Source organism: Myxine glutinosa, chromosome 8 (assembly GCF_964187855.1).
Source record: "Myxine glutinosa chromosome 8, kmMyxGlut1.1, whole genome shotgun sequence".
Lineage (NCBI taxonomy): Eukaryota > Metazoa > Chordata > Myxini > Myxiniformes > Myxinidae > Myxine > Myxine glutinosa.
The window spans coordinates 2,698,665-2,712,240 of record NC_136268.1 but is presented as its reverse complement, the minus strand read 5'-3'; the positions used below and the strand labels follow the sequence as shown (position 1 = coordinate 2,712,240).

The window sequence follows — 13,576 nt, the reverse complement described above, 5'->3', positions numbered from 1 at the left end:
ATGATCCAATACCAAATTGTGAGCTACATTATTTTCCCCGTTTTGACCCCGTGACCCGATGTTCCCAACCCCTGGAACATGAACCGGGGCTCAAATACAAAAAATCGTTACATATTCCACACACATACTAACGATATACAATGTTTCATGCATATATGTTACATATTTCCCCAATGTTTATTGTATATACAAAGTTTCATTTTAAAATGTTTTAAAATGTACCCGGACTTGCATTTTTCGGTATTTGACCTTTTGACCCTGCCCCAGGGGGCGCGGCCAAAAATGATACTGCTCTTGCATCTTTGTGCCATGTATTGATCATAACTACTAAGTTTGTTAAACTTCTGTCCAACTGTTTAGAATGTGATAGCGTGACGGGCAGACAAAGACAGACAGACAGACAGACAGAGACAGAAAGACAGATGGAGTCAATTACAATAACCCATTTTTTTTCAAGAAGTATTGGGATAATCTCAAAATCTTGCCTTTAGTAACCAAGTCAGGGCCGAATCCCTGTACGGCACAAACGTCCCTTTGTTTTTCCCAGCTGCTTGCTCCGCCAATGTTGAGATAACCAATCCCAGTGTAGAAAGGGACCTTGGTACAGGGAAATTGGTGGGAATAGAGGAGTACCTGTTACATCATGGAACAAGCGCAAAATAAGTACATTTATCCGAGAGGTCACAAGGAAGTCACCTTTCAAATTTCATTTGCACCCCATCGCACTCTGCTTAAGGTGTAAATGCAGCCACTAGGGGAAATTACAAGGTGCGACGAAAGCAAGCGCAACCAAGACCAAGACAGTCAATCTGCCACAAGCATCATGTATAGAAGTAAGCTCGAGCATGCAAAAAGGGCATATGGACCATCATTCCTGTGACTTGTCAACGCTCCAGTACCAGTGGACATCGTATTTAACATGCTTAACCACATTCACTCTCCTAGAAAGAAGGCAGTTCAATATTCCTACAAGATGGAGCACACCGACTGTTCACGCTTCGATTCCAATCAACACTCCAGAACTGGTTTTATAATTTTAAGTGATCTTTGGTTTTATAAGTATAAGTGATGCAAGGAAGCCTCGGACAAGGATTTCACGAAAGCAGGAGTATATGAGCAGGTACAAGAGAGAAATAAAACATGAGCATATTAACAAACTTGTTGATGTTGCTTCCTTCACGAAGACGCTCTCCCGGCCGCCCCAGTCTTAGAAACCCTCTCACTCCCTGCAAGATCCACCAGACTCAGTCGGCTCGCCTTTTCACCTGATGTCTGAAAACCATCAACACCGATATATAGCCTCAGATATTATTATACGAATAAAGTGCAAAATGTGTGTGATTATGTGGGGTCGGGATTGAAATGTCTGAGGAGGTGAGGTGATGCAAGCAAAAGTGTGCTCACCCCCGATTGCAGGTCGAACAGAGTCTGCGTGAGGACTATGGTGAACACTGCATGGGACCGACTGCTTTCCTCATTCATGTTCGTGGCGGCGATTGTCCGTGACTTGTTTCCCTCCAACATCAATGACTCGATATCCTGAGTAACAACAACTTAAGCTCAATTACCTGATGATAACATATATATATATATATATATATATATATATATATATATATACATATATACACAAAGAATTAAGTTAAGCACCCCTACACAAAGAATTAAGTTATGCACCCCCTAATCCTGTCCTGAACCTGAACCCCCTCGAGCACGTTTGGGACATGTTGGGACGACAAATTGCGAAGATGGTCCCTCCAATAGCCAATCTGGATGAATTGGAACGTGCATTACATCGGGAATGGAACAACCTGCCACAGCAACGCATACGACGGCTTACAGGGTCTATGAGACGTAGGGTTGAGTCAGTGATCCGATCACGTGGGTCCTACACACGTTATTGACGCAAAGATCGCTAGAGGTCTTCTCAGAACAATGACTGTACGTTAGAAAACATAAACGTCATCCACACTGTCCGTGATGGACCTATAGCTCCATACTTAAATTGAGGTGAAAATATGCCTAAAATTCCCAAAAAATTTCACCTTAAATTATTCAGAATAAAATATTGAAAACGGCATGATTGTTATGTTTTTATGTGACCATATTATCACTTCTCCAGAAAATATAGCAATATCATGGGTATATTACACTGTTTTGACGACAACAAACTTGTAATGTGCGAGGTTGTAAACAAACGGGGGGGGGTGCTTAACTTAATTCTTTGTGTATATATATATATATATATAATTATATATATAATATATATATATATACATATATAATATATATATATATATACATATACATATACATATATATACATATATATATACAGTATATATATATATATATATATATATATATATATATATATAGATATAGATATATATATAATATATATATATATATATATATATATAGTATATATATATATATATAAATAATATATATATATATATATAATATATATATATATAATATATATATATAATATAATATATATATATAATATATATATATAATATATATATATAATATATATATATATAATATATATATATAATATATATATATAATATATATATAATATATATATATATATATATATATATATATATATATATATATATATGTATATATATATATATATATATATATTTAACGGAGCTATGGCATATGTGTGTATGTATGTTTCATCTACTACTCCGAGAGGATCTGACTGAGGAAGCTGAAACTTTCAGGGATTAATGAAGACACCCTGAAGTTGTGCCTGTGCAAGTTTTATCCTGATTCCATTAAGTTTTGAAAAAAAGTTTTTTTACACATATTGCCTTTTCTTCCTTTGGGGGAGGTGAAGTGGGACAGGGTGGAGATGCAATTAGAATTTACTTCATGTGTGTAACCCGGGTTGTTTTTATTTTCGGGAGCGATCGAGGCAGTGGTTTGCTGCCTATACACCGCCCAAATAAAGAGATTTGTTGAAGAACGTGTTGCACGCTTGGAACACGATTGCCCATAAGGCGGGTACTCTGCTCGACATAATAATTTGGATAATAGACGGGACATGTGTGACTAAATTTACCATTATATTTACAGAGAGGAACCGAATGAAAGGAGACAAGCTGGAAGAGCAAAAGGAGGGGGAAAAAGGGCACCTGGTAAGAGGCCACAGCAAGTTGAGACAGTTCATCAACATAGGGCCCGAGGATCTTGTGCTCGCGCACACGAAGTGTTCTTCCACTGCTCCAGATACAAAAGTCGGCAAATTTTCAAACACAAAGGGCAACTGAGCATTCAGTACCTTCAATGCCCATCAAGAAAAAATAAAATAAAACATTGGATCCCATTATTTGTGCATCTCGCCCAGAAACATTAACCTGCATCAAAAGCAACAGGCCACACAATGGGGGACGTACCTTTTAGGGTCTAGCAGATCCCGAACACGCTCGTTGTATATCTCCATGTAGGAAACCTCCACCTTGACCATGAGTTCCTCACATTGCTCCTTTGCAACACGGGTGAATAATTCGCTGCAGAGACGAGGAATCAAACCGGGCTGCTCATTGCTGCCCATCATGGTGTACGACTTCCCAGAGCCTGCCAGGTCAGACAAATGGTAATCCCCGAGGTGGATAAATGGCACAGCATGAACACATTACATTATTTCACCTTGATATTCTTGTCTGCTTGCTTTATTTGTGAGAGTTTGGCCTGTTTGGGGAGCCCGTCTCAACACAATGTCTGGGATGCGAGTTTGAAATCTCATTGTGTGCTTATTCGTTCATTGTCTCTCCAGGTATTTCAATTTACATTAAAGTGTGAGCTACAGATGTATGTGAGCGAGTGTTTATTACTTGCAAAATCGAAGATTTTTCAAGTTTATTGGTCGGTTGCGTTTGTGGTTCTGTCTGTCTGTTTGTCTGTTTGTCTGTGTGTCTGTCTGTTTGTCTGTTTGTCTGTTTGTCTGTTTGTTTGTTTGTCACCGGCCTACAGGTCACAATTCTAAACCAATCATCACGAAACTTCACCAGGTTGTATAGGTCATCCCAATTGAGAAGCCTATTGATTTTGAGGTCAAAGGTCATCTAAAGGTCAAATTTCTAAAATCACCATTTTAAAATCCGATTGACTTGAAATTGAATAGCATTTGTATATCGAGTCAAGAAATTGGGAAAGGGACTATTTTTGAGGTCAAAAGGTCAAAGGTCAACTCAAGGTCAAATTTTCAGAATCATCAATTTTCATCTGAAAAGCCGTCAATTTTCAACCGATTGACTTGAAAATAGAACAGCATTTGCATATTGCCTCACTGCATTGGGAAACAAACTTTTTTTAGGACAAAAGGTCAAAGGTCAACTCAAGGTCAAACTTCCGAAATCATGAATTTTCTTCTGAAAACCCATCAATTTTCCTCCAATTGACTTGAAAATAGAACAGCATTTGTAAATTGCCCCACTGAATTGGGAATCAAACTATTTGAGGTCAAAAGGTCAAAGGTCAGCTCAAGTTCAAACTTCTAAAATCATCATTTTTCATCTGAAAAATCGTCACTTTTCATCCTGTTGACCCGAGCTTTGATCAAGATCGTCAATTTTAATCTTGGTGAAATGGACAATTTGCTGTATCAATGGAAACCTTTTGGGGTGGGGGGGGGGGGGGATTTTGCTTGTGGGGATGGGGGGGGGGGGCGGATTTTGCTTGTTTGTTTCGCTCCTGATATATCTCCAACCTCCTGAGCCAATTTCCCCGAAATTTGCTCGATTGCATTAATTTCACACATGGAAAGCAAATTAAGCAATAACAACTTTCAATTATTAGTCGGATCTATGTACAAACAGACAATAAAGGCAATTTGACCGATCAAGCATCATATGTCGGGCCCCCATACCCCCACAGTGGGGGTTAGGGGAGCTTGGACTGTGCCGTCACGTTAAAAGGTTGATTATTGGTCGGAAATCGAACCACCTGAATGTAAATATTTTTGTTCTTTATACAGAACGGTAATTAACATACAAATGTTGCACAGTCTCGGCGGGACTAAGTTGAGCGTAACGAGTAATCGCACAATCCTGCAAGACCTGGAACAAAGAAATGAGGAAGCCATTTGGCTCATCATTGCCATGTTGCACTCCAAGGTAACATTTTGTACACAACAATGTTCCTGATGTTTTACCAACGTATGAATTTACCCAATTTTGATTGGTTAACGCAACTTGTTAAATACATGTTCAAACTCTTTCATTAGCGTCAAATCACTGTATAAAAGGACTGTAACAGCACTCTGACGTCACGACGTCGACTGATATGTGCCCACCCACATTATTACATCATTATACATGTTTGTACAACAACAACAACAACAACAACAATATGCATTTTAAGGCCATTTTCCCTGCTAGAGCGGGGGTTAGCCTTGCGGTCCCCATGACAATCTTCTCCATTTTGCTGTTCTCCAAGTTTGCTTCTCCATTTTGCTGTTTGTACAACGTTTGACGTAAATCCCTTCAGCTGTTCTCAAGTACCACATTTTTACCTGACATGACCTCTGACCTTTGAAGCCAAAATCGAATCAGTTTATCTTTAGATCATTATACATACCTGTACCAAGTTTGACGTATATCCTTTCAGCTGTGCTTAAGTTATCGCGAAAACGAAACCCTATCACAGACGGATGCACGGACGGACAGCCAGACAGACAACCTGAAAACATAATGCTTCCGCAAACTTCGTCGGCGGAGGCACAAAATACTGGGTAGGAGCAGAATAGCGTTGGATATTTCACAAATTTACCCATTTGCAGGTATTCGTAACCAATGCTACAAAAAGGGAATCGGATGATTGTGCAACACAAAAGAAAAGCAAATAATCCATGACGGATTGCTTACTTGAAGCAAACCATCGTGCACTCACCAGTCTGTCCATAAGCGAAGATGCAAGCGTTGTAGCCCTGAAAGGCATTCTCAAGGATGTCCTTACCCATGCACTCAAACACCTGCTGTTGACCTGCACATGGTTCAAAAACAAATGTATACTATCATGCGCTCAGTGGGTTTACCACAACCACAAGGATAGCTCACTCCTGGTTGGTTGTGGCCATCATTCCACAGAGTCAATAACAAAGGCCATATTGTCACACGTCTTTTACAGCTTATTCACTACAAGGCCCATCAGTCGAAGACCCATTTTTGTTGCGCCGTTCGTAGCTCGCGATTTTCTTTTTTAATTCTAAGAATAGACAAAAGGTACAGTAAGGCAAAAGGTACAAAAGGTACATCACTTGCTGTCCTCAACAGTACACCTGGAACCAAGCCAGGTGTTGCGGCTGCATTAGTGTACATCGAGTTCCACGGGATATTTCACAAGAGTTGGCCTTTGACTGGAAACATGAGGCCCCATAACACTGTGACGATAACATACACATTCCATTGTTATCCAAGTAAGGGGTAATGGTTACATTTTACTCTTTGGTCACATTAACTTTAGAGGTATTATTTAAATTAAAGTATAAAAGTTTTTAATCGGACTTGTGAAACTTGTTGACAAAAACAAAAACTATTTTCAATGTTTTTCCTGTAATAAAACATATTGTATGAAATTTAGGATATTATATTACGTCATCACTTGTTACGAAATATGTTTACAAGAATGAGCAACTCATTATGGGATAGTTTCTATGTCAAGTGAGAATCACTTCCCAGTCGTTTGCTCATGGGAGTAACAGGATAATACATTTTGTGGTGAAAGTGGTTGCAGAAGCCTTTTTCAAAGCAAAGGCAAAATAAACAGGTGGACTCGTTAATGACAAAATAAAAGCGATAAATAATTGAGCAAATCAGTAGATATCTTCTAAAAACTGCAGCAATTTTCTCAAAAGAAATTAAACGCAAAGATCATTTGTTTGTTTGAGAGTAAAGTATTACAGTAGACGACGATGAGCATAATCTAAGCTGAGAACTCGCTCATTTCAATACTTGCACAGCAAAGCAGAGCTTTATCCATTCCATTCCAATCACCACCACTAGTTCATGTTTTTGTAAATACCACACAGAACAAGGAAAGCATAAAGACTTAAACTGTGGGATCAAAATTAAAATCCATTTTTGGCAACATAGAATGCAGAATTTGAATTATCCAGAGATGTTCACAGTTCATTTTCAAGCTTTGTATAAAATGTAGAAGAGGCTGCACAAGGGCAATTCCACGGTTACTCACATTACATATATATATATTGTTATAGATCGCGGTTAGATGTTATAGACCGAGCGGTGGTGTAAGACCGCGACCTAACAAAACTCACCCGATTCCACCCGAACTTTGGCCGTATCGCACCGTAGCTGCCCAATGGGGAAAAGACAAAGGCGACGAATGCAAAAAGGAAAAAGAAGGCAAAGAAAGGTTTGGAAATACGACTGAATTTATTGGCTATTTACACACAAGCAAAAAGAAAGCAATCAAGGTTTATTTACAACACATAAGACGCAGGTGACACAGGGAAAATACTAGCTTATCTAACAGTCTTAATTAACCCAGGACAGAACAAACAGAACACTGACTCACGCGGGGAATGCCAGAAGGTGGATGGCTGGAGGTGAACGCTTGGTGGAGCCAACACGGAGCTTGGTGGAGCCAACACGGAGCTTGGTGGAGCCAACACGCTTGGTGGAGCCAACGCGGAGCTTGGTGGAGCTGAACGCTTGGTGGAGCCAACGCGGAGCTTGGGGGATTGGTGTGACGGGTTCTCTCTCCTTCCTTAGTCCCACCCAGTCCAACAACTTCCTCTCTTGCTTCAGGACTCTTGTAAAAGCGAATCTCTCTGACTCCTCTCCACGGCTTGGGCTCCCTTGTGTCTGCCGGTAAAAACTCATCTCCTTTGGCCACACCCCTGCCTTGGGTTATATAGGCCCCCGCCCCTCAACCTTTGCGAACCTCCCCGACCGCTCTTCCTCCGCCCTCTGTAGCCAAACCCCTGGCTCATGGTTGGTCGAGCGGGGCTGGTTCACTCCTCCCCCTCTATGACGAGGTGGAGACACGCCTTTCTTCCCTGACTCGAGCCTCGTGGTCAATGGCGGTTATTGGAGGGGAGGTAATATGGGCAATCGAGGCTCGGCAATGACGAGAGGGGATGTAATATTGGATGGAGATTTTGGGGATGGGAAGGAAAGGGGATCTATTCTCTTTCACTGGTGCAATGGAGTACTTTCAATTAATGGGAGACACAGCCTTATCCTAAAACACAGAATAAGAGATAACTATCGACAGGTATATTCTATTACTTGGCTGACGTGTATGCTTGTGGACTATGGGACGCCCTTTTGGTCTTTACACAGCTCCGGAGGCAGGAGGCACAGAATAAACAATAATCACAATAGTACAGCACACAATCAAAAAATATACAGTCCTCATATCCACAACACTGCACCCTCCTCCTCTTAGGCACATCCCGGGCCTACAACTTTTATTTAGTGTGACACGTAGGTGTAGTTCCCTCTACTTTTAACCTGACCCTGAGTGCGACAGTTTTAAAACATAAATAAATGTGTCCCGCTGCTCCATTGCACCCTGCCTAACAGACTTACGCCCACAGTTAACCGAATTGCGGAATGGTCTTCAAACTATACACTGACGGTGGGGAGCATTATCTACAATTGACACTACTTTTATTTACAAAACTAACCCAGGACCTGTAATTGTTCTTTCTGGGGGGGAGACAGTCTGCTCTGCATCAATGCAACATGAAAGCACCTATAACGCACCAACACACCCTCAAGCACCAATCAGTGCAGTCACCACTGTTCATCAATAAAATAAATTCAACAACCCCTAACCCTGCAGGTGATCTCTTGCTTCTTCGGCTCCCTCTGCTGGTTATTATTATTTGTCTTCCAGATGTTGTCATTCTCTTTTGCTTTGCTTACTGGCGGCCTATTTTCAATAAAACTTGCACCCAATGTGTCCTTTTTATTTATTTATGGCCCACCAGGCCGACTATGTGTATGGTTCACCTGTGGGGCATTGGTGCCCTGTGGCCAAGGTCCGCCAGCAAGATTTCGGGCCCTCATGGCCGGTTCCAGCAGAGGGGCCATGCCCCAACCCATGGGGTCCATAAGTGGTGCTCGGCCACTGACATGTGGTCCATAATGTGGTGCATCGATGCAGACAGCTGGTTCTGGGAATTTCGGGCGCACAATGGCCGACCCACGCACGCTCCCCTCGGCGCCCAACGGCGCACAGGTCATGTGGGAGACAAAAGGGGGACAAGACAGATGAGCGAGGGGTAAGGTCTCAAGGGTACACATCAAAAAGGCAATGCAAGGCGAAATGCGTACGGAGGGCGAAGTGAGAAAGCTCGTCCCTACCGTACGTCACCCCCCTGTTACCTAGCCCACCCTTGCCCTTACCCCATATGTACAAAACCTACACATTACCAATTCGTCACTACTGTCACGTCTTCCCCATATTTCCCCTATACCAAATTCGTCTCCACAATCCCTCTACTTCAAAATTTGCCATCATCAAGTCATCATCAATCCTCATAAGGAGGCAGAGATGGAACATCAAAGCACAATGTCACACCCACGTCATGATGCGTCTCACAATCCAAACATTTGCATCATAAAAATAATTAAACCATGGCATGGTGTGGAGTACCTGTCACCTCAGGTGAGTGGATGCAGATGGTGCGAGGAGACTTCATCCTAACTACTTTCTAAATGACATTAACACACTTTACACTACCCGGGGTCTTTCCCTGCCAATCCATTGGCCAACTTACACTATGGGTTCTAATAACCAATTCCCATTGATCAAACTGTGGTGCTTTTCAATTTGGGGTCTCACTCCCCCGATTCATCTCCCGGTGCCCTCGCACAATTTCTGGGCCGCGACGTGTAACTCTCCCAGCAGGTCTACCCACCTGCACACCCCCACCACTGCAGTTGCCTCCGAGCTTACCTGCTCCCTGCCCTAACCTAACTACCTGGGGAAGGCCCTCTGGCGCTCTCCCCACTCGGTGCCCTCTCTGGCACTGGGCTACCCGGGTCCGTCCTCCGGATCCTCGGGCCCCACTGACACTAACGGCTCCCAGAGCCCACCTGCGGCCTCACCTGGCCGACATCCTCACAGTGGTGGAGTGCCCAAACCAACTACACGTACTAACAGGCTACACGCCCAGCCATTTCCACAACACTAATGCACCCATCCAAATACCATTCTGTCACCCGCACCACATATGCCAATATCCAACCACAATTTACCTGTACCCTCTACCTAACACTTACACTACCCGCCCCGGGTATCCGTGATGGGGGTCCACTCTTCCCCCATTCACACCTTCGCACCATCCACTCCACTCCACAATTTCCACCATTCTCACTCCACGACCATCCATTCCAATACTCCAGATATTCCACACTACCATTTATTCCACACAGCCACATACACCTGTTGTTGCACACCTGTGCCCTCACACCTGGTGCCACCTGCACCCTCCTTTCTTCCTGGACCATTTGGTCAACACCACACGCAATCACCACTACTCCCTCATACACTGCTCCACACACCTGTTCAGTTGCACACCTGTGCAATCACACCTGTTCCATTCTCACCTGTTCAATCCTCACACACACGGCATCATCTCAGCTAACTTCTCCCCTCTGAAACTTGCGCTTCCCAGTCGTCCCTTTAAACTATTGCGCTCCCACGTCATTATAATCCACACTAATCTACCTGCGTCCCCACTACAGGTATCAGTCACTAACTAAACTTAACGTTACCTAATGTCAATCTCTTCTAGATCCCTATCATTATCCAAGCCCTCCCTGGCTCGGTTGTCATAGCCACCCCATAAACTATTGCGCATTTGCCCCCACGTCTGTGAGGGATGGTGGATTTGCCATCCCACCACATCGGGGGTCTCTCCACTATCAATTTTGTTCGTCCAAATTCCAACCAATTCAAAAATTTTCCATTTACTGCCAATTCTATTCACTTTTCTAAATTTCTGATCAAAACACTATCACTATCACGATCACCATCATCACAGTCCGCTATATCCTAGCCTCGGTGCGTCATGACATCATTAAACTCGGCTTCGTAAAGCCGAGCAATGAATTCGGGTGGTTTGGTTGCCTGCAGGTTGAATCCGTCCGGCTTTCGGTTCAAGGGAGGTGGTTTGGTTGGACCGAGGCTCCACGCACCATCTCGGCGCGGCACCTTGCGGTCCCGGGCCCGATGGCTCAATCTCCCCCGGTCGGAACCCCGTCCCCACGAGGGGGCACCGTTCCGCCTCCTCCCACTCGCCCTTGAACCGGACCGGTCGCCTCGCCCGGCAAAGCCCGGACTCGACCGTGCGGGGCGGGGCCAAGCCCGAATCGGCAACGACGCTTCGAAGAGAAGCGACGCAGCATCGATCCGCGCCGGGCCTCGCACCCAACCAAGCACCGCTCGCACCGAGTGCTCGCATCGGCTATCCGTCGCTCTAACCACTAAACCGGTCACCGTCGGTGCTTTACTTGCATACTTACAAGCATACGCTACCCCTTTCACCCTCACAAAACCTGGCGTTCCAACGCCGTCCGTACATTCCACCAACGCTCTCTCTGCTACACACCACACCTCTTGCGCACACTTCGGTCCACACCTCTCCTCCGTTACGTCCTCCGTAACACTCACCATGGGCGTGCACTCCGTATTGCTCTCACTCCCTGTGTCACACCCCGTACACACCGACGTGCATTCTCGCTCGCACTCGGTTTCACTCCCACACTTTATAACACACCCACTCGCCGACGCACACTTTTTTTCTCCCACGCGTGCCATTTCCACTCACACGGGACCCTTCACCAACGCCCGGATGCTTCCTCGATCCCAAGCGCGCGAAAATTCTTTTGTCGCTAAACATCCTCTTACAAAATCTCCCCGCACAATACACAGCACGTCTCACCTTCGGGGTTCTTCTTCCTCCCTGCACCAAAACCTGCAAACTTCCATTTGGATTAACGAGTACATCATCGTGATGTGAGCAGGGACTTTGTACATAATCCATTTCTCCCTGCAATTCCCGGGTTACCTCCGTCATCTCTTCAATTTTAATTCCCGCTACTGCTTTTTCTTTATTAACCTCGGCGACCGTTGGCTTTAATAAAATTCCCTCTACCTCATCGGTCGCCGGCTTTTCAAAACCCCGTGTCGCGATTTCTACCCCCGTCATTGTACCCGTGCTTTCCTCCGCTTCGCTCAACCAGCGCTTTTCGACACGCGTTACCTCCCCGTGCACCCATGGGACCTGCTCGCCCAACCTGCGGTCAATGTCTTCCTGTATTCTTTTTACCGTGGCGTTTATTTGCTCCTGAAATCCAACCGGGTTGTACCTTGCTTCGTGCCTCGCTTTTTCCGCGTCTAGCCCCTGGGTAGCCATCATTGCATCAAATCCCTTACTGTCACCCCTCAGAGCGGCACTGAAATGCATCATACAAACACCCCAGTCCATTGGCACTGCGGGTCCGGCTATCGCCGTCACGTACGGGAGGCTGCCATTTTGTGCACCTGATACCCCCGCAACCACATTGCCATTTTTCTCCTCCCTTTCCTCCACATACATTTCCCCGAGGTCCTGGGTCGATTCCACCCCGTCTATCTCTCCCACCGGCATCCCGTCGCCTTGAACAGCCATGGCGCGATTTCAAAATTCGGGTTTTGCTTTAAAAAAACAAATTTCGGCAGCTCGTAATTTTGACCAAAAAATTTTTTTTCTAGATGTTTTAAAAATTTGGTTCGGGACCCGAATTCCACTCCCAGACACCAATTGTTACTGATAGTACAATTGGTGTTCCAAAATTTGGGCTAAATAGATTTAGTCCCAGGTTCGAATCCAACACCTGACAACCGATTGTTACAGGTCGCGGTTAGATGTTATAGACCGAGCGGTGGTGTAAGACCGCGACCTAACAAAACTCACCCGATTCCACCCGAACTTTGGCCGTATCGCACCGTAGCTGCCCAATGGGGAAAAGACAAAGGCGACGAATGCAAAGAGGAAAAAGAAGGCAAAGAAAGGTTTGGAAATACGACTGAATTTATTGGCTATTTACACACAAGCAAAAAGAAAGCAATCAAGGTTTATTTACAACACATAAGACGCAGGTGACACAGGGAAAATACTAGCTTATCTAACAGTCTTAATTAACCCAGGACAGAACAAACAGAACACTGACTCACGCGGGGAATGCCAGAAGGTGGATGGCTGGAGGTGAACGCTTGGTGGAGCCAACACGGAGCTTGGTGGAGCCAACACGGAGCTTGGTGGAGCCAACACGCTTGGTGGAGCCAACGCGGAGCTTGGTGGAGCTGAACGCTTGGTGGAGCCAATGCGGAGCTTGGGGGATTGGTGTGACGGGTTCTCTCTCCTTCCTTAGTCCCACCCAGTCCAACAACTTCCTCTCTTGCTTCAGGACTCTTGTAAAAGCGAATCTCTCTGACTCCTCTCCACGGCTTGGGCTCCCTTGTGTCTGCCGGTAAAAACTCATCTCCTTTGGCCACACCCCTGCCTTGGGTTATATAGGCCCCCGCCCCTCAA

The 13,576-nt window shown here is 44.6% G+C and overlaps 2 protein-coding genes across 2 annotated transcripts in view; both read right to left on the bottom strand.

The window, feature by feature from the left end:
- Window positions 1–12,736, bottom strand: part of LOC144893208 (uncharacterized) — a 301,836-nt gene extending 289,100 nt beyond the window's left edge. The window contains exon 1 of the mRNA XM_078782870.1: window positions 10,593–12,736. Within this exon, the coding sequence (XP_078638996.1) occupies window positions 11,756–12,673 (918 nt within the window). The 5' untranslated portion in view covers window positions 12,674–12,736 and the 3' untranslated portion in view covers window positions 10,593–11,755. The remainder of the gene's footprint in view (window positions 1–10,592) is intronic.
- The window catches only part of LOC137412855 (kinesin-like protein KIF13A), a 232,334-nt gene that overhangs the window by 158,326 nt on the left and 60,432 nt on the right, over window positions 1–13,576 (bottom strand). The window contains 7 exon segments of the mRNA XM_078782869.1: window positions 486–597; window positions 1,159–1,193; window positions 1,195–1,272; window positions 1,405–1,539; window positions 3,159–3,243; window positions 3,420–3,600; window positions 5,914–6,006. Of these exon segments, the coding sequence (XP_078638995.1) occupies window positions 486–597; window positions 1,159–1,193; window positions 1,195–1,272; window positions 1,405–1,539; window positions 3,159–3,243; window positions 3,420–3,600; window positions 5,914–6,006 (719 nt within the window).